The sequence below is a fragment of the Ammospiza caudacuta genome, chromosome 11 (assembly GCF_027887145.1).
Source record: "Ammospiza caudacuta isolate bAmmCau1 chromosome 11, bAmmCau1.pri, whole genome shotgun sequence".
In the NCBI taxonomy this organism is placed as follows: domain Eukaryota; kingdom Metazoa; phylum Chordata; class Aves; order Passeriformes; family Passerellidae; genus Ammospiza; species Ammospiza caudacuta.
The window spans coordinates 16,816,320-16,838,754 of record NC_080603.1 but is presented as its reverse complement, the minus strand read 5'-3'; the positions used below and the strand labels follow the sequence as shown (position 1 = coordinate 16,838,754).

The 22,435-nt window shown below is 42.9% G+C and overlaps 1 protein-coding gene across 1 annotated transcript; it reads left to right on the top strand.

Annotated features, from left to right (window-relative positions):
• The first annotated feature begins 7,113 nt into the window (after nucleotides 1-7,113).
• Nucleotides 7,114-20,989, top strand: OSTN (osteocrin). The gene is made up of 5 exons (XM_058812560.1): nucleotides 7,114-7,159; nucleotides 14,004-14,102; nucleotides 16,801-17,018; nucleotides 20,389-20,485; nucleotides 20,764-20,989. The coding sequence occupies exons 2-4, from the start codon at nucleotides 14,004-14,006 to the stop codon at nucleotides 20,471-20,473; spliced, it is 402 nt and encodes a 133-aa protein (XP_058668543.1). The 5' UTR covers nucleotides 7,114-7,159; the 3' UTR covers nucleotides 20,474-20,485; nucleotides 20,764-20,989.
• The last annotated feature ends 1,446 nt before the right edge of the window (nucleotides 20,990-22,435 follow it).

The following is a 22,435-nucleotide window of genomic DNA, read 5'->3' as shown; positions in this document are numbered from 1 at the left end:
GCCACGTTGCAGGGAGGGCAGAGTGTGGCTTTGGGACCCTGCCCAGCCTGGTGTGAGTAACTGAGGCCCAGAGGATTCCACAGCTCACACGAATCTCTGGTGATTTATGCGGCTGGTTAACATGGTTTACTGTGGCAGTGACTGACAAATGAACAGGCTGCCCAGAGAGGTTGTGGAGAGCACTGGCAAAAAGCTGCTTTTGTTGACCCTTCTCTAAGGAGGGATGTTGGACTAATCAATCTCCAGAGGTCTCTGTCAAACTTTACCATGCTGTGATTCTGTAACAGAACACAGCTCTCCTGAATCCCAGGGAAAGGTTTGAAATGTAATGTTTACTAGATCCTGGGCATCTGCTCTATTTTGATTAAATACTGCCAACAGCAGTGTGTGACCAGGCTGCACATGCACAGGTGGTGTGTGCACATGCATGGGTACCTGCAGAGTCCCTCCATATGCAGGGATTGCACAAACCAGCACATCCAGCCAGCCTGTCAGAAGAAAATGCAAAAGATTGCTGAATTCCAACTAGACAGAATTTCCAGCTGGAAAAAAAAAAAGAGGAAGGATGTGTCTGGGGAAACCTGGCTGTGTGCTATTCCTGCCTCCTGGATTTTATGTTAAATCTCTGTACAGAGCAGTTTCTCCTTAACACTCACCTACCTAATCAAAGAGGGCCTTTTCACAGAAGGAACAGTAGATTCATCACTTGATTATGTGGTAGGTTACTTACTATTCATGACTCTTTGTATTCTTCTCTTTAAAGTTCCCAAGCTATTCCAGACAAGGGAAGGTAATGTGAGTGTGTAGCTGTGCAGAAGGGCTTGCTGCTTTTCCCACACAGCACATCCAGCTCATGTGGGCACAGTCAATTCTCACAGCTGTGCCACTGGTTTAGTTCACGTACATTGCTTGTGAAAAAAATAATCTGTAACAAAAGTTAAGTCTGGCAGTTACTTGTACTGCTTTTTATTGTGGCTGTGCGTTATGGTTCTCTGTGCCTCACTCCTCTCTGCATGGCACAATGCAAAACGCACAAAGGGAAAGTGCTGCCAGCAGGGCGAGCTCGGAGCTGAGAGGCAAGGAATAAGGGGGGAGCTGGGAATCGGGGCTCAGTCCTTTGCACCCATAGGAGTACCTGGATGTGTTCAAACCTGCCAGCACCTCCCTGCTGCTGCTCGCAGGGGCTGTGGGAGGCTCGGGGGCAGCTCACCCCGCTCAGCCCCGCACGGCACGGCACGGCACGGCCGCCCCTAGAGGGCGGTGACCGACTGCAGAAAGCGGGATGGCTCTGGCACATCCCGGGCTGATCCAGCTGCCCAGGGAATGCAGCTCACCTGCAGAACGGTGCAGAGTCAGCTCTCTGTCCAGCTGGAGTGATAGAGGAGCTGAAGTGGACCAGTAATGTACCAGAATTTGGCTCAAGTGTTAGGATGAATTTACAAACTGTCGTGAGATGGTGAATTCTGAGAAATACCAGAGACCTTAATTTCTGTAATGAAGGTTTGCTATTTCCCTTGTTTGCTGGTTCTCTTGAAAGAACCAATCCATAAGCACATTTATATTAGAGCAAAGCAGGAAAAAAATCAAATCAGCCAGCACAAATTGCTCTGAACTCCTGGGTTGACACTAACAGCATGCTCTGTTTGGATTCCAGCATAGCACAGTCCTGCACTGCAATCCACCATCCCAGAGGTGGACTTGCTAGGAATGAGGAGACAGAACCTTCCTTATTAATTTGGTACAGGAGCCGTTTCCATGGAGAAACAACTTCCCAGCCTCACCTTTCACATGGCTTCCTTTACCTGCATGTCAGGTAGGAAGCAGGTGGTGGGATTTCCTGCAGCATCCTGTGATGCTGTGAATGGTCCACATGGCTCTGCCCAGCTTCCACACCTCTGCATCTGACTGAAGAATATCTACCCTTCCTCTTTTTCCCCTGTTGTCACCATTTTTCTGGTCAGCTGCTTTCTTTGCTTCTTCTGCACCTCTCGTCCTGATGCAAATAAACAAAATTCCACCACACTTCTCAGTTCTGCAAGAAAATGATGAAAAGTTGTTTGAAATAAAGTTTGAGGCGAGGACAGCTTCAGGGCAGACACATTTTTTCCTCTCTGAACACATCTAAACCTGAGCTGCTGCTGCCCATTGAGGGCTGTGCTGCATGGCCACACTTGTAGCTGGCCCTGGAGCTGCAGTGTGTGCTGTGCAGGTGCACACTCTGCTGTCCTGTGCTTTGTGGCACCAGGGTTCATGGGCCACAAAGAGCTTGTTTCAGTGGCAGGGGCCATCAGCACACATCTTTGACAAGGCAGGCAGTGTGAAAACATCACTTTTCCCTCCTAGCACAGAGAGATGAGGCTGGTTCCCAGTTTATGTTTAGCATTGACTCCGAGGAGCACAGTTAGAGGGGATGGAAACACAATCTACTAATTTTCATTTCTGTGTTGCCAGTTGAGTCAGGACCAGGCTGACACTGTCCCAGAGCTATTACTGCTTGTTTGGTACATTGAGACATGTGTGTGTTTTTGTTACCCCTTGTCCGTTAGCTCATGGACCACTGTGTCCATAGCACAAAAGGTCCTGTTGCTTTTCTTGGCCATCTTCACTCCTCACGTCCACCTTGGGCTGGGAGCCAATGGCATGGGCACCAGAGATAAAACATCTTCTATTTCCAAACACAACCTTCTGCATCAGAGTCTGCCTTGCCTTTCAATAAGCTGTCCTTTTTGGGACTTTTGCTTTGTTTTCTGAGAGCTTTTCATGGATTCATCCATGTCCTGACCCAGCACCTATGGCAAACACATAATTCCAGCACAAAGGACTTAAAAAGGCACATATATAGAAACTTCTGGTAAGAAGCCTTACATTCCTAAAGAATGTTACTGTCTTCAGTGCTATTTTCTACCTTCACTTTGTGGGCTTTGTTTCTCCAACTCTATCTAGCTGCAAGGATTCATCTTAAATGGAAGTGACACAGCAAAGCCTACTTTGATAGTTTGCAGATTTAAAAATAGCTGTCTTAACATAGGTTTTCCTTCCAAGGTAGAATGTACCTTCTATTGGAAAACATTCATGCACATTGTTAATGCAGGGTCTCTTTTCCATAGTCTGGCTTACAGTGAGTCATCTGCTCTCTGGCTCTCTGTATCAACATGCAAATAGGTGGGAATTAGCTTTGTTTCTGAAATTCTCTCTTTTGTATTGACTAAAAATCTGGGGTGGTTATTTTTAAATGTTTCCCATTCTCCAGACAAGATATGAATGTAAATGCAACAAAAGTAATCTTGGATGTTCTCCCTGTACCAATAATGTAGCTGTAAAAATGCTGTGTTTTTATTAATCTGCTGGAATGCAATTCCTTTTTTAGACTAGTGTCAGAATTGGGCCAATTTTTTCTGAAGAGTTTATTGTCTCAAGAAGTAAAAATAAATTGAAGTCACTGTAATTTGGAATATCTCAGTTTTTTATCTCAGAGCTATATGAATCAGTATCAGCTGACCACCTGGCTCATGAAAATCAGCTCTTTATTTTAAAGAATTTAGTTTTTAATTTGAAAAGAAAAAAAGCACTTGGATTCTTTCTTAAAATTGTGGGGCAAACCTTGCACATCTGAAAAAATGCCCACTTCTGCTAACTTCAGTGTGGTGCTGTTTTTCCATGTTAAATTGAGAACTGGACTGTTCCTGATGACACACTCAGTGCTTCGTGAAAATATGTATAATGTTGATAATCATAAGTAATCAGAATGCCTTGGGTCACAAGCCTTTACTCCATGCCAGATCAATCAAAAATTCCTGAGCACAGATCTTTTCTTTGGCCATGGCACCTGCTGGACCCTCCCTGTTCACACTGATTTATGGGGTTCACATTGGTTTATGATGTTGTATGAGGAACCAGTGGCTGCTGGAAAGGGTTGCACCCTCTGAAGAGGCTGGAAGGTGAAATTCCCATGGGACAGCTCAGTGACACAATGAGGAGGCTCCTGTGGCTCAGGTCCCAGGGATGTACCAGCACTGCTGCACGTTTTAGTGGGAGAAGGGAAGGACTGAAAGTGCAGGAATATCAAGCATTGCATTCCTGTGCCATTCCCACGCCTTTACAGACAAGGTCTGACAGCCCCAAATAGAGTCACCACAGGCAAGGGTGCTGAAGAGCAAGATTGCTCAACACTTACACAAGTGAGCCCCTGCTAACTCTTGCTCTCTGAATCAGAACTTGGCTACTTAAGGAAAACAGCCAGCTCCACTGATTTGCAAGCCAGTGTTGAAACATTTATGGGAATTCTTGTGGGACCGTGAGGGCAGTAGGGAGGTAAGTTTGTCTTTCTCTTGGACGGTAACAAAAAGAGCTTCATGTCTTGTGTCCTTACCTCCTCCAATTTTCCTTTTTTATTTTTTTCTTCATAGTTGATAAAAATCACATTATATTTGTTTATTCATTCATTGTTAAGACAATAAGGACTCCTTCCAAACTCTTGGTTGCCTGAACTTAATTATATTGTAAGTATAATTAAACCACAGTGTTGCTGAGGATATGCATTCCTTAGATGCTCTGCCAGCAGAGTAACCACCATTTACCTTTTTCATTTTCTGGGAAGCTTCCTTGGCAGTCTTCACCAGAAGGTGTCAAAAAAGTGTTAATAAATCACGGTCAATTTAAAGCAGGAAATTAGATGTTAACACTCTAACACACTATTAATTTTTATTAGTAGTATTTCTTCTTTTGTTTTGTTTGTTTTCTTCTTTGCTTGCTTGGTTGGTTGGTTTGTTGGGGTTTCTTTTTCCCCAGAGAGAAAACCCATATGTGTGCTGGTAGAATGTCTTATGCTAAGGTCAGAAGCAGCCCATAAAGATGACAAATTACCTGGATCTGAGTCTTTCACACTTCCTAGTTGGAGCTGATTATAATTGTGTGTATCAGCAACCATTTCTGAAATCTTTTACATTTTATAGGAAGGACACAGTGATAAATTGTGAAATAGAAAATAACTTTTCTTAAAGGAAGACCCTCAACCTCAGAGGGTAGGGTAGGTCCAAAAGTGGCTGGAGCCTTGCTATAGCATCACTGATCCATGGAGAGGATAAAAGAAAATTTTGATGCCAGTTCTTAGACATCCTCTTGGAGCCAAAGGAGGTGACACTATGGGTGCACTTCTGTTTTTTCCGCAGTCCTCCCCCTCTCCCTCACTCTTGTGAGGTGCTGAGTTGTAGATGGCTGAGTCTCAGCTGTTCTCCAGGCTCTCCCCTGTGATGGGAAACACCACAACACCTTCACTGCCAGCACTCAGCTCTCTGTCATCAGCTTGCTCCCAGTGTCACAGCCCAGATCTCCTACCATCCACATCAACACCAAGCATGGTGGCAGAATGGAATCCTGCAGAAATTCTGCTTGAAGACCTTAAGATAGACCTGTAGGAACTCTCAAGAGGAGAAAATGCCTGTGAGTGCCACCTTGTGTCCTTCCAACAGAAGAAAGAAGAAACTCAGTGCCCGGAGCTGCAGTAGCTGGTCAGTAGCACCTTGTGGTCATTTGTCACTGAGGTAAGGTAGCCCATAAACTGATCATACCTCATTGTTAGATTGTCATGATCTTTATTTATTTTTTTTTCTGAGATCCTGCTTGCTTGTTTTAGACACATTGGTCACGGCAGTTGTGTCGTTGGACTTCCAGCAGCAAACCACCACCTAAATGCAGCAAAATGGGCCTCTGTCCAGTTCTCTTTGTGCAGCAGCATTTCCAGCTGTGTTTCAGTCTGGTGGTGTTTGGCTCTGCTCTTTTGATTCTCTTGCTCCTCCAGTACCCTCCGAGCCCATTTGGGCTTCTGCAGCCCCCATCACTGCTCTCTTGGACCTGCAGTGGAGAAGAGCCTCAGCCTGCCTGACCCTGGTGTGGCAGCCCCTGTGGCCAGCTCATTTCTGTGTTTCTGCAGGATTTCTGCTGATCTGCTCTGGGAGATGCTGTAGAAACACAGAACACCTTGGGTTGGAAGGGACCTCAAATATCACCTAGTGCCACCCCCCTGCCCTGGGCAGGGACACCTTCCCCAAGACCAGGGTGCTCAGAGCCCCATCCAGCCTGGCCAGGAACATGTCCAGATACAGGACAGGAGTCCTTGCTTTGCCCCAATACGACCAAACTCTTGTTTGTCCCGGTTCACTTTGACCAAGACAAATGAAATCAGTGTTTGCTTCCTGGCTAGCAATTTTTTCCCACATACTGCAAATTTCCTTTCACTGTACATGGCTTGTAGGAACAGCTTTTGGCAAGTCAGAGTAAAAACTAATTTCAGAGTGCTGTGCCTTTCTATTTAGGGAATAAAATTACTGTGAGTTAACCCTTAAGGAGCCTGCACCGGTTAGAATTTTAAACCCCAAAATGCTTCACGAATCTATTAAAATCTGAGATTTTAAAAAATGGGCAAAAAGGAAGATAGGCTTATTCTAGGGAGGCAAACAGGGAAAGAAATAAGTCCTCTGGTACTGCCTAGGAAAGATAGGCATCTCCACAGCTTATGCTTTACAATTCAATAACTTAACAGTTCAATAACAGAAATGAAGTGTCTGAAAGACTTAAGTTCTTGTCACTTGCTTTACAAAGCACAATCCTTTCCTAATGCTTAACTTACAGTGGTGCTTGGTCTACTAAAAACATGGTAATTTCTTTCTGAAGCGAATACAGTCCTTCTGATGTCCCCAAGAAACAAAATTTTAAAAAACCCTCAGTAATGAGTCAGGACATCATTGTTTCTCTACTGCAGTTTACAAAAGTGAGAGTTTAGAGGAATGGTGATGCTGCTGCTGAAATTTTTTCTACTCCCATGACTGTCTGAATCTTGAAATTAAATGAATAAAAGGGAAAAATAAAACCAGAACAAACTCCCATACCTTTAATTATAACCTAATCATTTTGATCACAGCAATAAATATAACAAATGTGAGGCAAGTTTGTGTGTGAGAGTGCAGGACAGAGAAAGGTTTAGGGCAAGGATCAGTGGAAAATCTTTAGAAATGATGTAAGAGAAAGCAAAGGCAGTGATTGGAGTTTGTAGCCTACACCAGACACTATAAAAACTCTGAAAGAAAGCTGAACATTAAGGATAAGTTAGGAGGAAGAACATAGCAGGACCATTAAGGTTGGAATTACTTGCATCCAATGCAAGGTAAGAAGAGTAAGGGCAGAATATCTTGGGGATGTTTTGTGTCTTCTGCTCTCTTTACAGAAGCATTCTTCCCTTCTGTGTTTTCCTCTTTTTGATGTTTTCTTCCTTTTTTTTTTTTAATTAACAGACATGTAAAAGGTATAAAGATCTGATGGGAAAAGCACAAGTACTTATCCCAGTACTTTTTACTTTGGAATTAAGATAATAGGTGCCTATCACCTAGGATTTTTGGTAGTAAAACTGAGTTACAAATATGCAGTGGAAACTTATTTCCTTCAGTTAATCAGCCAATATTTAAACAGAATGTGTCAGTGCATTTTGCAACAGTGACAAATTACTTTTATGCTGTTTCAGTCCTTTGCAGTAAACTGCTGTCTTTTTATATTGTTATGGATTTTCCTTTTGTGTAAGTTATTGTCAAATGCATATTACTTCTTAAAATAAGCCGAAGAGCTGTGACAGAACAATTCTTTTGCATTGCTAAATATCTTATGTGGTAGACAAGTTTGCTACATCTAATATATTGGAAAACATGAGATAAATTATTTAGGAAAAGTCTTTAATTTATGGATCTGCAAAAGGGTTTTACTATATCCCATATTAGACAAATGTTGATCCAGATTCTGCTGCATTCCTGCAATAATAGAATAACTGCAAAAACATTCCTACACTAACAGAGTAATTATCATTATCCAGTGATCTGGCTAGTTCAGCTTTGTACCCCTGTAACGGAAGGCAGACTCTGATTCTATGATAGTCATTGTAATTTCTCCATTCTGAGTTCAAAACTATTTCACTGGGTTTTTTTTTTTCCTCCCACACTGAAGTTGTACAAGTAAATACATGCAAATAACGTTTGGTTTAGATGTCCAGAGGCTACAATAAAGTTCAGAATCCACTAATTTTTGAAGCACTAGCACGCAGTGCCCTTAGCTTTCCTTACTTGGTGTTTCAATTTGCAATGATTGTTCTCTCGTGGGGAGTGCAGAGCTGAAACCTGAGGAGCTGAGAGAACATTTTGTGCCTCTGCCCACTGCTTAACTCAGGAAACTTATTATTGCATTTATCTGTCTCTGCTCACCTGTATCTAAAATGCAGCTCAACCCATTTTTTCTGTAAAATACTTTGAGCATTATGAGAAATAACAGGCAAAACCCCCCAGCTCAAACCAAGCAAATCTATGGTGTAAATTATGGGAAAACTGCAAAATATATCTGACTGGACCAGGCATTCTTCATTTTTTATAAATACCTGCCAATCTGATTTCAGGAGATTAGGGCTTTGTTTTCACTCTTGGAATGAATGACAAGTGCCTTTCTGGGCTTCTTGAATAGCCAATTAAGACACACAGCACTTGTACGAGCTCTGTTATTAGACCCTGACAAAGATTGCAAGTGCTTGCAGCTTTCCTTCTCTTCTTAGCTAACTCAGAGAGATGGGTTACTCTCCAATTTACATTTGCCATGCATCTCCCCCAAGACTTTTCTTCTTCAAGTAATACCCTGGATCAGAATGTTAAAGTGTTTTTTGAGTAAATCAGTATCAGCGTGTGAATCTTGTTAAGAAATTCCAATGCCATTCTTGTCTCTGAAAAGCTTATCTTGAGGGATATTTTTATTATACTTTAAATGGTCTGCTTTTCTATTGAAAACCTATTTTGCTAATATACTCTTTATACCTGGTGTGAAGATCTTATCACTTCAATGCTGTTAGGAAAAAATTATTTTCTAATATAGAAAACCACAATCTATTTCATGATTTTTCTTGATGGAAAGATTTCTTATTTTTGCTTCAAATTCTGAAGATGGCACTCTAACAATGAAAAGTTTTTGGCTCTTGTGGAAAAGAAGAAAGAAAGCTGAATGTCAAACTGTTGGAAATGTTAAGAAAAGTTGGCATGTTTAGTCAGTATATATATAAACAGTGTAGGGTTGAGAGTTTGTTGGCAATGAAGAATAATCTAATAATGTTTTGTATTCCATTGTACATACCAGGAATACTGCAGCTTACTCAATTATCTTTTGAGGAAAGGTGTAAATAGGTTTTTCCCACTAAGAGATATTTTTTTACACTTCATAGCATCCCTCTTTTTTAATAGCCCTTTCTAGATGGGCTTCATCACTTCTGTTTGTCTGTTGCTTCATGGTCTCCTACTTTTATGGTATATATGTGAGTTTGGGGTTTTTAATTTTTGAAATCTGTTGCTAAAAATGGATTTATTACACAGTGTAATAGTGTAAATGTGTAGCCAGCTTTGCAGGATGTCCAACCTGTGTCCTTGCTGCCCATTCTAAAGAAAATTGTCCTCACTTGTTGTGTATGGCCATTTGGTTTCATGCCCTGTTTTCAAAGGAAGAGATGAGAACCATGACTGTGTTTTCACAAGTGTCTGCTCACCTCTGTCAGTTAATTTGTCCCTGAATCATGCTTGTGTCTGTCCAGCAAAGGTGCCCTGGCAGGGCTGTGTTCATTTATGCCCTTCCTGGACTCCTCATGGGAATTAGAGGGTCACCTTTCCATCCTTCCTTCACATGATGCCAGTGCTGCTCCCACAGATGTTGTGTCCTCTGTGGGCAGGGTCCAGGTGAGCCCTGCAGTGACTAAACTATGACTGAAACCATGGCATAAAATTCTTTTTTATGTGAGTACAAGTGGCAAGAACAGCTGTGTGCTCGAGCAACTTCTGAGCCAAAGCACAGCTGTCAAAAAAGGCAAAGGTGACTAACGTGGTGATAGGAGAACATGTCAGGACTGAGCACCAGAAACCATGGTACAGGGAATACAATTACTGAAATGAAAGCTTTAGAAATCAATCAACAAATCTTGACTACCTTGAGAAACCTTGAAGGAACTTCATTTTCAGGAAGTGGAGCATGCTTGGCCTTGAAATTCTGTCTGACAAAAAGATTCTTGTGGGACACAAAAATGCCTAGCTATCTCAAAATAGCTAATCATAAGCCTCTTGCATAAGTCTATGAATTTCAAGTTCTCTCTGGTTTCACTAGATGAAACCTATCTGCCTCTATATATCTATATAGTCATGAGACTGAAAATAGAAGGAAAAATACATTGTAGAAGTTGCCAGTGTCTGTGCCACGTATAAAAAAATATATGGCATTGTTTAAAAATCTATGCCTACTCCAGAAAACACATTATTAATAACATAAAGAGCCTGACACTGGCAGCTTACATTTCATTTTGTCACTAAAGCCCCATGTTTCAATGTGTGGCTGCAGCATCTTTTAGAAAGCAATATGTGAGAAATGCTCCATATCTCCTCTGTGGGATGACAACAAAAACACCACTCCAGCCTATTTTTAAGATCTGCTTTTTTTTCTGAGGGTGGGATTTGTTTTGATTTTTATCCTTTTTCCTTGACATTTACATAAGTACAAGATTGCACCTGAGACACAGGATCCTTCAGCAGTTCTGAAATCACTAGCACTGGTGGTAGGGGCAGTACTTTTGGCTTTGTGGTGATATATATGATCAGAGGATACCTTTTACAACTTTTAAAAGTAAGGAAAATTTGTTCCAGCAGGAGCAGACTTCTTAGAGCTTTACACAAGCCATTTTTAAGTTGTTCTTTTTGGTAAGATAATCATCCATCATCATTTTTTTGGTCAAGGTATATTCCATTTGGGCATGCAATGCAAGCATAGCAAGGCCACTGTGAGTACTCAATTTGATTAATCAACTCAATTAAGATAGGTAGCAGGAGTTAACATTCTATTTTGTGGTGCTGGAGCAGTAACAAAATAGCTCAGTAACTGGTTTGCAGACCTGATTTCCCCAGCTGGCCGGAATCTGCACAGTCCCAGAGACCTTCCTGGCCAGCAGGTGATGAAGTTCATCACTTCCCAGTGCTGTCCCAGTGTTGCAGGAGGAGCACTGGAGGCCAAAGAGGCCCTGCCAGGAGCTTCCCAATGCCTGTGAGACAGCCAAGCCTTGGCTCTCATTCTGGTGGTATCCAGGCAAAACCTCAAGGCTTGGCCACAAGGTGCTGATTGCAAGAGCAAGGTCCTGGTTTGCAGTGCCTTGGGCATGTCCCGTGCTGGAGTCGCAGAGCAGAGCACAGCCAGCAGGACACACTGCAGTGAGGGATTGCAGAGTCAGGCATGATGTCTTGCCTCGGTTCTCTTGCTAACAGGCCAGTAAGAAAAATAAGTCCATTGTGATTTATGCTTGCAGAGTAATCTCCACAGTGATGTGAAATATCGCGGTTCAAATGGGTAAGAACAATGATGGCTGTTACCGCTTTTGACAGGCAATGGGTTTGGAGCTTGGTGATGAATTGCATTCTGTCTGAGGTTTGTTCAGCCCACTTATCTTCAGGATGTCATTTTGGGTTTTGTTTTTTTGCCTGTAAGAAAAAAATCTTTTAAGTCCTTTGGTTTGATGTTGGAGACTTAACAGTTTCTGTTCGGTAAAGCGTTTTGCTTTCTTGTGATATTTTCCTGGAATTTGGCTCTGCACTGGTTCCTAAGTAAAAGTTTTGTATGTTTATCCTGCTTTGATAAGGTAGAATACTGTTCTTTCTTTTATCTTTAATTTTATTTTAATTGGACTGCCAACAAAGATACCTAATTATAGGAGGAATTTTAGTTTTGACACATTTCAAGCTAAAGTATCACTAAGACACATAAATATGTCTCAATTTCAGACTTGCAATTACATTTAGAGAAGGGAAAACCATATTTTATGTCAGATAACACAAGACCCTGAGATATTACAGACATGGAATTATTATCCCTTGACCTAGCTCTGTGAAGCTGGCGGTGAAGAATTTTCTGGAAGGATACAATTTCAATACAATTCAGGGTGCATCTTGAAAAGTTTGTCAGAACTTTGCTTAGTCTCCTTCAGGAACAAATACTGTCCAGCCTCTCTTAAATCCTCTCTTGGAATGTGTCAAGGTGAAATATGGATGGGGTGAAGCAATAGCCAGTGCATGGCTGGGAAAACCCCTTTTTGGCCAGAGGGCTCTGATTGGCCAATTGCAACAAGTTCAAGGAGAAATACCAGTAACTTCTTTTAATAACTGAGGTCCTATGACATGGCTAAAGGAGGTAAAATTAAGTCCCAGACTGGCAGAAGAACGTGTGATTTTAATTGTATTTACATAATCCTCCCTGCATTATTATTTTGCAATTGCTTTTCTAAAGCCAAACCATTCCACTACAATAACCCTGCCTTCTTCTCCTGCCTTGGTCCCATTGCTGCATGAAAATCAGCACAACAGGGTCTTGCTGGACTCGAGTTTTGCTCCCTTTTCAGTCAGTAATACCACCTCTTTAGCTCCTTATTTCTTTGGGAAGTAGAGCCAAGCTTTAAGTCCTTAAAATTTCCTCCGCTTCTAATTTCACTGGCGTCGAGTTCTGACCAGTTAATCAAATGTCTTTAGTGTTGCAGGTGCCTCACTGTTTATTTTCATTAGTGTACCAGCTGCTATTTTTAGCTCTTTAGTCTTTGGCTTGAATGAATACCAGCACAGATCTTAAACCATAATAAACCATAAATAAATGTTTTTAACCTTGCCCTTTATTTTTACATCTCTGTATCCAAATAATCAGGATGTGGTTATCTGTGAAGGTAGTAGAGTGCTACTTCAAATTTCAATGCACACCCACATACAAAAATATACATTGTGGAGGGTTCCAGCTTTAAAAACACCCAGGCAGACCTCTGTGTTTATGTCAAGCAATGGGGCTGAGAGACAGTGGCACCAGGTGGCTTAGTGCTTTGACTTTGTCCTTTGATTCCAGTGAACTGTCTGCCTCACCCCTGCAGAGTAACCAGCAGCTTTCTTCCTAACTGCCCATCCCCTATAGACAATAATAATAATAATAATAATAATAATAATAATAATAATAATAATAATAATAATAATAATAATAATAATAATTTATTGTGTGCATATATATATTCATATACTCTTTGTGTTTCTGCTCTGCCAAGTGGAGACTCAGCAAAGAACTGCAGAATCAGACTTGAATTATAAATTGAAGTATGAATATGGAAATCTGAATTATACTCTGGGGCAGGACCTGGAGACAGGGAAAACAGCAAATTAGCAGTTGCCTTTGGCAAAAGGCCCCAGCCCAGCTCTTCCTGACATCACCTGAAAAACTCCTGCCTGGGGAATTGAAGGCAGATCAGGTTTTAAGATCTGGATCCAAACAAGGACTTAAACAATGTAGGCTAAACCTGTGTCCAGAGGTAATCAAGCACCTTCCCCATCCTGAGCCTCCCAAAACAACCTGCGTTATTTAAAGGCTTGGTGGGCATCTGCAGTTCTGCAGCTGTGACACATGGTCAGAGTGCCACCAGTCTCAGCAGCCCATCCCTCTGCAAGCTCATTGTGAATAATTTTATTGCAGGATGCCACTGGAGGTTGTGGCTCCCACTAAATCATGTTGGGGACTAGCAAAACTCAGCCTTGCCTTCAAAATACAGCTGGAGGGGTACATGACTTCTGTCACAGGGGCAGCCTGGGCTACAAAGCCAAAGGCTCCCTGCTTACAAGACATCATGCAGTTCATCTGGTTTTAAGGCAAATTTGCATTCCTGACTGCTGCTGCTGCAAGGATTGCACCTCTGTGCAGCAAGGAATCAAAAGCTTGGCAGGGCTGTGTAGGAAGGAGCAGAGGAGGGAGCTGATGCTGCATGCAAGGCTGAGGAACATTCAGCTGGCATTATCTTCATGCAGTGACTCTGACAGATAAAACTTATTAACAGCCATGGGGAGAGTCTCCCTTTGTTTTTTACTTCTCTAAGACCTGTGGAGAAAGACTCCTCAGGGGATGCAGCTGTGGAGTAATTTACAGATTGTTCTCCTTTGCAGATGCTGCAGTTTCAGCTGGTGGTGGCGCATTTGGCCCTGGTGATTGCCCTGCTGTGGTGGAACTCCAGCTCTGTGCTCCTTGCACAGGCAGCTCCAGAGGTAGGTGAAGGTTCCTGAAGGTTCCTGCTCTTCCTTGGGCATTCTTAGCCACAGAAGAGGAGGACACTGGAGTACCCAAACACTGTTGGAAGGTGTAGGATCAGAATTGACCCTGTAAGGGCCAAGGAGGAGCCTCAAGAAGAGAGAGATGCAAATTGCAAGGTTCTAGGGGAACAGACTGAATGAGGCCTCACCCAAACTCTCACAGACTGTCCCAAACACTTGGGGATTTCCTGTGTGTTAAAACATTGTCCAGTGGATGGAGAACTTCCTGAAGAGGGGAAGGAGGTGATGGAAGGGGGGAAAGCAAACTTCTCTAACACTGGAAGGAAAATTTAATTATTCTTCTTACAATAATAGCATGAGAAAGCTGAAGCTTTCAGAAGCCATAAAGAGATCCCTGGGAGAAGATCACCTGCACAAAAATTACAAATTAAAGGAGATGCAGTAGACCAGGAGGGGGAGGGAGCAAAGTCACTTTCCTAACCTTGCAAAGGAAAGCAGCAGATGAAATGGATGGGTTGTCTCACATTTCACCCAGGATGATATGTAGGGGTTGCACCTGAAAATACTTCTACTGCATTCCCTATTTTTATGTCGTCTTGACATAAGGCAGATTTGGCAGAAAAGGTATTTATGTAATGGTTTCATGCCATAAAAAAAAAAAAAGTCAAGTATCTAAAAGTTAACTGAAAGTTGCACTGTTTGCCTCTAGGGTTTTTACATAGGTTTTAAGATCAACTTAAACATCAGATGGCTACTGAAGAATACTGATTGATCCCTCTGCCTTGCTCTCTGTTTTCACACAAGCATGACCTGATTCTACAAAACACACCTGGTATCCTGCCTCCATCAGTGATAGATTTTTGTGAGAAGAATATAAGAACAGAAAATCTTTGCAGACTTGTAGATCTAGAGACCTTCACTGGACCAGGGCATGTTTATCTTATAATGGGCCAGAATCTGTCTTTGAACCAGTTTAAAATTTCAGTATCCACAACAATCTATACCAGTGCTTTCTCTTCATCTGTTTGCTGTGTTTAAAAAGTAACTCTTTATATTTATTTTAAATCCACCATCTGGTGACTTCACTGGGTGTACTGGGAAGCTCTTTCTCTTGAGGAAAAAAATTACTAGTTTTTATTCATTTCATTGCTGTTCTCAAGTTTGCAAACCTTCCACTATACCACCTACACCCACTCTCATCTCTGCTTATCTGTGAAATTGTACTTTTTTCAGTGGTTTACCAGAAGGAAACTGTTTTCTACTTCTTATTATGATTTTAGCTGTCACTTTACTTCTTACAATTCCATTACATCTTTTGAATACAAAGTAAGTGGAGTTGCAAGGTGTTCAAGAGTAAAGGCTCTTTGCCCTTCTAGTTTCAACTGTTATTGTAGGTATTTATCCCCCTTAACCAGAAAGAAGTGTTCAGTCCTTTTTGAAGGCATCATTTGGTTGCAAACCTCTATGAAAATTTTATAACCCTAAAAGAGAGCAGAAAGGACTGTTCTTGTACTTGAGGCTTACAAAAAGCAGAGTCAGGGGACAATGTGAGATCCTTTATAAAGGTTTCACACCATTGGTGTGATCACTGTGCTCCTGTGCTCCTCCTCACATGAAGGTCACAGTTTTGTGCACTCCGTCTCTGCCTGCCCCCCATGAGCAGTGGGGAACATCCCCCCACAACTGGAGATGATAAGGATATGGCATCATCCATGTGCTGCCCTCCTTCACACTGTACTAAACCCACCATGCAGGAACAACAACAATAGCAGTGTGCTTCTAAAAGAGAACAAAACCTGTTTGATGCTGTAAGCTGTAATATTTCTAATTCTGTGAAGATCAAGTGAACAAGAAGGTGCATTTCATTCCAAGGGACAAAGATCTGAGCTTGCTTTTGTAGACTGTCTGCTGCCCTGTATTTTTCTGCCACATGCAAAGCAACAATTTAACCTTGATTAGTTTCATTTCTTTCTCAATAGACCCCCGTATTTTCAGCTATTCTTGTAGCAAAGTTTGGATTTGAAGTGGTGTAAAGCCTAATGTTGGAATTAAGGTTCAAACTGCTGTGTCAATTCAAGAGCATTTTCTTTCCTTTCCTTCTCCCCATGTAGTGTTACTGCATCATTTCTTTGAATGCCAGGGCTGAGAAAGTTTTTTTGGGGGGCATTTTTTGCATAACAATTAATTAATTAATTTGTCAGATATGGATGGAAACTTCTGTAGAAGTTTTCATTACTACTTATTAGCATTCATTTAAAAAACAAAAATCAGTTTATTGAAAACTATCGGAATGGATATTGGAGTCGGGCAATGGTGATTGCATTTTTCAGAAGGATTAAATTACTCAGCTCATGCTATAAATGATACTAATCACAGTGCTGAGATAAGAATAGTGGGATGGCCTGCAGAAATTGGCTTTGTGAAGTAACACATTTTGATATTTCTTGCAATAATAATGAGAGCAAGTTCAGTTCTATTTAAAAAGAACTCCAGACTCTGACAGCAAAATCCTGTCTGGGGAAACAGGCCACATTTCAGAGAAGGAAATTTGTTTTAAATCATTGTCCCAATTTCAGTGGGTGTCCTGGTAGTTCTGTATTTACAGGACTGCTCCTATGACACTGGTTGAATTCTTTTATTTCCTGGGACTTGAGCAGCCAGCAAACTGAAATTTTCCTGCTTTCTTCTGCAGCCTCTGGAGCCTCCTGCTGCTCTGGGTGTGGGAGACCCTCCCATTGCCAGTGAAGAGAAATCAGCCACCAACCTGGCAGCCAAACTGTTCCTGCTTGATGACTTGGTGTCTCTGGAGAACGAGGTGACTGAGACCAAGAAGAAAAGAAGCTTCCCAGGAATTGACTGCCCCATTGACAGAATTTCTTCATCCTCTGTGAATGCTAAAGGCAAACAGAGGTAAGCTCTTAAATGCTCCTGCCAGTGAGAAAGTTGGAGGTAGGCTGTTGCGGGGTGCTCTGGACACTGATGGGTTAGCTTTAAAGTGTAGTTTAAAACTACATTTCTGACCATGACCTTTGCTAAAGCAAGAAATGTGCCTGAGGTTCACGAGCAGAGGGGCAGGGCTGGGTGCTCCTGAGACTGGGATGGAAAGGAGGTGTGCTGGAGTGGATGCTTTGAACAGAAAGATGAAGGACACATCATGAAAATGGGCAGGCAGACAGCAGAATGAGCTTCAAGACCTCCTTTAGCTTTGGATAAGTCAGGGTTTAAACAATGCAGCAATGTGTGTTTGAAGATAAACTTGTTTATAACAGGGCTAAGCAAAGAATGATGCTCAATGTGGCTGGAGAGAGACAGAGTTTGGGGCACAGCTTTAGGGGCTGCTCCCTGTGTCTGACAGAGCCTGCCTGTCTTGTTCTGCTCTTCTGGTAACTGTCTTCTCTTGGATGGAATCCCTAATGCCACAAAGTATTTAATAACATGCTTAAAGCTTAATCTGGAAATGGAAAGTATTCATGAGAGCCAGTCAATATTACAAGTATTTTTTCAAACAAAGTTTTGCAATATTTTCTTGTTGTTTTTCCATTTATCCACGCAGTCTGCCACTAGGACTGTTTGGCTGCAGCCAAAAGTGATAAAATACAAAATTCTTAAAACCTTAAGTAGAATTATTCTGTTCTGTCTGCCTCTTCAAGATATCAAAATCAGCTCACTCTTCATTTGCTTTTTAGCATGTTTTCCCTTTCCAGGCAAAGAAAAAAAAAAAGGTAATTTTTGAAGCAGTACAAGGGAAAAACTAAACAAAGAAACAAATAAAAAATTCCTCAAAACAACAGCAAAAGCAAAGTACTGACCACCCTGTAACAGGGGCTCAACCAGCAGATCACAGCTCATTCCTGTACCCGCTGAGCTGGTCACCTTTAGAGACCAGGAAATTAATTTGTGAGATCTGATAAATAGATTGAGCCCCCCGAGTCAACTCAGTGCCTGGCACAAAGCAGAAAATTTTGGAAAAAAGCAGATCAAATGTTAGTCCATTCGCAGCTTGTCGTGACACCCACCGATGTCAGAGAGCGCAGATCCTGGTCTGGCATCAACATCGCTTTGTAGCGCTTTGAAAAGCACGGGGAAAGCGTGCAGGAGGCAGGAGAGAGAGAAGGAACCTGCGGGAATCCTAGACAAGGCTGTTTTAAGTAGAAAAAGCCACTTTGTCCCTGGTACGCCCCGGCACGGGGACGCTGCGGAGCGGAGCGCGGCGGGGCTGCGGTGGCGCGGGGCGGCCGCAAGAGGGGACGATGGGCTGCGCTGGGACTGCTCCATCCCTGCTCTGAACACAGCACGGCACTGCTACAGCTCCTCGTCCCGACTGTGAGCGCTGCTACAGCTCCTCATCCCTGCTCTGATCACAGCATGGCACTGCTAAAGCTGCTCATCCTGATCTGAGCGCTGGGACAGCTCCTCATCCCTGCTCTGAGCATGGGTACAGCTCCTCATCCTGATCTGAGCGCTGGGACAGCTCCTCATCCCTGCTCTGAGCATGGGTACAGCTCCTCATCACTGCTCTGAGCATGGGTACAGCTCCTCATCCCTGCTCTGAGCATGGGTACAGCTCCTCATCCCTGCTCTGGGCACTGGTACAGCTCCTCATCCCTGCTCTGGGCACTGGTACAGCTCCTCATCCCTGCTCTGAACACAGCATGGCACTGGCACAGCTCACAGGCAGAAGCACCACCCCACCCCACCCCACCTTTGCCATCCCCTTCCATTCCGGGGAGTTCTCTCCCCTTTTCTCCAGGCAGGCTCGGGATGGCTCTGACAGCCCAAGGGTCCCGCCTGTGCCTCCCACCCGCGGGGAAAGCAGCTCTTCCCTCGAGGTGCCAGGCTGAGCGTCCTGCCTTGCCTTCCCTTTGCCTTCCCTGGGGCTCGGGCAGCGGTGCTGGATGCCTGAGGAAGGGACAGGCCAAACAAAAGCTCCCCTTCCTTTGGGATGTTCTCTAGCACTGATGTGATGCTCCCCTCACAGGGGATGCAGCACCAATTCCCAATCCCTGGGCTGATGTGGAAAGCAGCTGGGACAGAGCCAGCAGGGCTGTGGGTGCTGGAATGGTGCATTGGATGCTGGAATGATGTGTTGGATGCTGGAATGATGCATTGGACTGTGGATGCTGGAATGATGTGTTGGATGCTGGAATGGTGCATTGGATGCTGGAATGATGTGTTGGATGCTGGAATGGTGCATTGGATGCAGCCCTGCCCCAGAGGGGTGAGGAAGGAGCCTGCTCAGTGAGCCCCAGGGCTGCACAGCTCTGGGTGGGTGTGCACAGCCCCAGAGCCCCAGGGTGAGGCAGCCCAGCAGTGCTGGCACCAAGTTAGTCTCCAGTGCACCACAGCATTCTCTCCTGCTTGTTACTTTGCAGCTGCCAACTTACAGAATAAAATTGATTTTTATGTTCCTCAACAAGGACCGATAAAGAATTAATCTCCCAGGGCTTCTCTTGGACTTGCATTTCACTGACAAGTATTTCTGAGGGCAGAAGTTGAGGTCGTTCTCAGCTGCAGGAATTCTTGCCATTTCCACAGCTAATTAAAATATAACTTTTGCTGGTGGAAAAAATGCTCCAGAAATGCTGGATTAAGATGGGAAAACTTATTATTTTATATAAAAAGAACTACAAAAAATATAGCTTTGTAGAAATTCTTTCACACATTCCTCATGCCCCAATTCATCAAATTGTCAGGAAATTTACTATATACAGGAAAAAAAAATCAACACCTAAATCTTCCCATTTTCAATCAAAGGACTGCTCCTATAGAATTTTGATGAACACTATATTGCCAAAGAACCTATTGAAAAACCCTGTTAGACCATCTCTGACTTTTCCCCTCTTACTGTGCAATACTTTCCACCTCCTTGCCAATCTTGGCCCCAGCTGGCCCTGGAGCTTTCAGAGACCCAGGTGATGGGTCACCTGCAGTGTGTGCTACTGTGCAGGGAACAATTCCCCTGTATAAATGCAGTGTATCACCTTTCTTTTATGAACAGCAGTTAACCTGTGAAGTTAGTTTGCTGCCAAATAAAAACAGGGGTAGTGGATCAAGCTCAGCCAGACTGTAAAGCAGCTGCAACTGCAGCCTTTTGTAAGACAAGTGCAGCATCTTATTTTTAAACCCTCACATCTTTGGCTGCTCCTGCCCACTGTTCTGTCTGAACAATAAGGTGTTAGTGGGATGAATGCAGGAATCAAACATGTAGTAACACCTTGATTATTCATAGATGTCTTTTCCCATTTGTTTCCCTCCCTCTCTGCTTGTTTTCCTCATGCAGGAAAGTGCTGGAGCTGCCTAAGAGAAGGTTTGGAGTTCCTCTGGACCGGATTGGAGTGAGCCAGCTTGGTGACACCAGGGGTTAGCAGCTCCTGCAGGTGAGCCAGAGCATCCCAGCTGTGGGCAGACTGGAGAACCCAGATGTTCTCTGCTGCTGGAGGAACTCAGTCATGGCAGCAGGCTTGGGGAATGATGGCTTCTTATAACATGGAATGCCCTAATTTCCCACTGAGTACCTCTCTACAGACAAACAAACAAGTATTCCTAACATTTTGATTTCCTCCACTTCACCTTACAGTGTGTTTGTCCAAGCCTTGCATTGCTGACATTGGAAAATGTAATGTTTACTGCCTTTTTTTTTTTTTTTTGCCTGCAGATGCTTCTATTCTGAATGAGTGATGCTGTATTGGAAACATTACAGAGTTTTGGAAGATGCCTCACAGCACGTCTTTTCTTTGCCTAATGATACAGCACTCAAGGAATTGACCTCCCACAAAATCTGTTTCAAGTTGCATTTTACAAACGTTGCATTTACAAATAATAACATGTTCAGTTCATCAGGTCAGAATGCTCACAGCTGTGCACTGTGTCACTGGTAGGAGGGAACAGAGAATATGTATATATTTTTATTGCATGGCATTTATCTGTTAAACTTGCAGAATTTTATTATCCCAGGCAGGACTGAGTTTTTTGGATTGAAAATAAAACTTCCAGAGATGCCAACAGCAGTCCATGAAAAGCAAAGACTTTGCTTTGCACGTCTCTTTCTGGAGGGGAGCTGATCAGTAGATGAAGGGAGGATATGGCAGTTATGGGACAAAGCTTTTGATCTGCTGTTTGGGTGGAGATGTTTTCTGCCCTCACTAGGAGCTACTCTGAATACAGGACCTTAGTATTTGTCCTGATGTTTTGAGTAGTTTCTCTCTTATCTCTGCACCATATTTAGACATGTTTTCATCCTATGGCAGATCCTGAAATGTGGTGAGACTTTTAGTTGATGAATACATTTCACCCCTCCCTATGCATAACATAGGATAGCGTCCAAATATGAGGTCAACCACTTCCAAGGCCATCTGCATCTTATGCCTTATTTTAGCCTCTTGGTGTGTGCACAGGGCATGGTCAGAATCCAGCTCTAAAAGTTCAAGTATTTCTCGCTCTGGTAAAATGTAAACATGTCCTCTCCATTTCATTTCAGGGTAAAACAGGTTATGTTAACTCCTCTTTCATCCTTTTCATTTCTTTCCAGATTATAAAATACAGCTGAGAAGAGCTCTGTGCTGACAACTCAATGCTCAGATTCCTAACTGATGTTTTCTAAACCTCACATTCTCTCTTCTTCTTGGACTTTGGTCCATATCAGCTAAATTCCTTGGATTGCTATTCTGGGGTATAAATCGTCCTTAGCATTGCAGAAGAAGATCCATTGAGAAAGGGATTATGCAGGATTAAGGAAAAAAAAGTTATTCTTGCCAAACAGCCTGTGTTAGGCAGGAAGCAATGCTAGAGATGGGAATTAAGTGTTAATTTCCTGATTTTGTATGAGGCACAAAGCACCTGGTCATCAGCTAGCAAAAAAAAAAGAAAAAAAAATTAAAAGATTTTAAAAGTATACTTAAAAGCTATTGTAAGGATTGGGACTTTGGGACAATTGTCCTGGTTCAGCCATGGTGAGAGATGAGGCTCCCACTCAGAAGGGCAGGTGACATCTAAATCATGTGCTCAGACACAGCAGGGGCCTTTTCCATTTCCCTCTTTGCCTGCAGTCATGCCCAGAGACCAAGACTGGCCCAGACATAGAAAATTTGGAAGAAACTTCACTTTTATTGATATTTCTAATATAGGCTGATGCTGCTGAGAGCAGCAGCACAAACCAGTGACTCAAATCAAGAGGTGTCCCTGTCTTTGCCATCTGCCAGAGCACTGCAGCTGAGTTAGGAGACCATTCCCCCTTTGGTGGGTGAGCTGTCCATGCTTGTGTGTGAGCTGAAGCGCTGCAGATGCTTTCCAAACCAAGCTGTCAGACGTCACAGAAAAGAAGAAGGCCT

Bases quoted from the DNA above. Each gene is read 5' to 3' on its own strand.
- OSTN (XM_058812560.1), top strand. From the start codon at position 14,004: ATGCTGCAGTTTCAGCTGGTGGTGGCGCATTTGGCCCTGGTGATTGCC. The intron at 14,103-16,800 runs GTAGGTGAAGGT...TTTCTTCTGCAG, and splicing joins TTGCACAGGCAGCTCCAGAG to CCTCTGGAGCCTCCTGCTGC. The intron at 17,019-20,388 runs GTAAGCTCTTAA...TTCCTCATGCAG, and splicing joins AATGCTAAAGGCAAACAGAG to GAAAGTGCTGGAGCTGCCTA.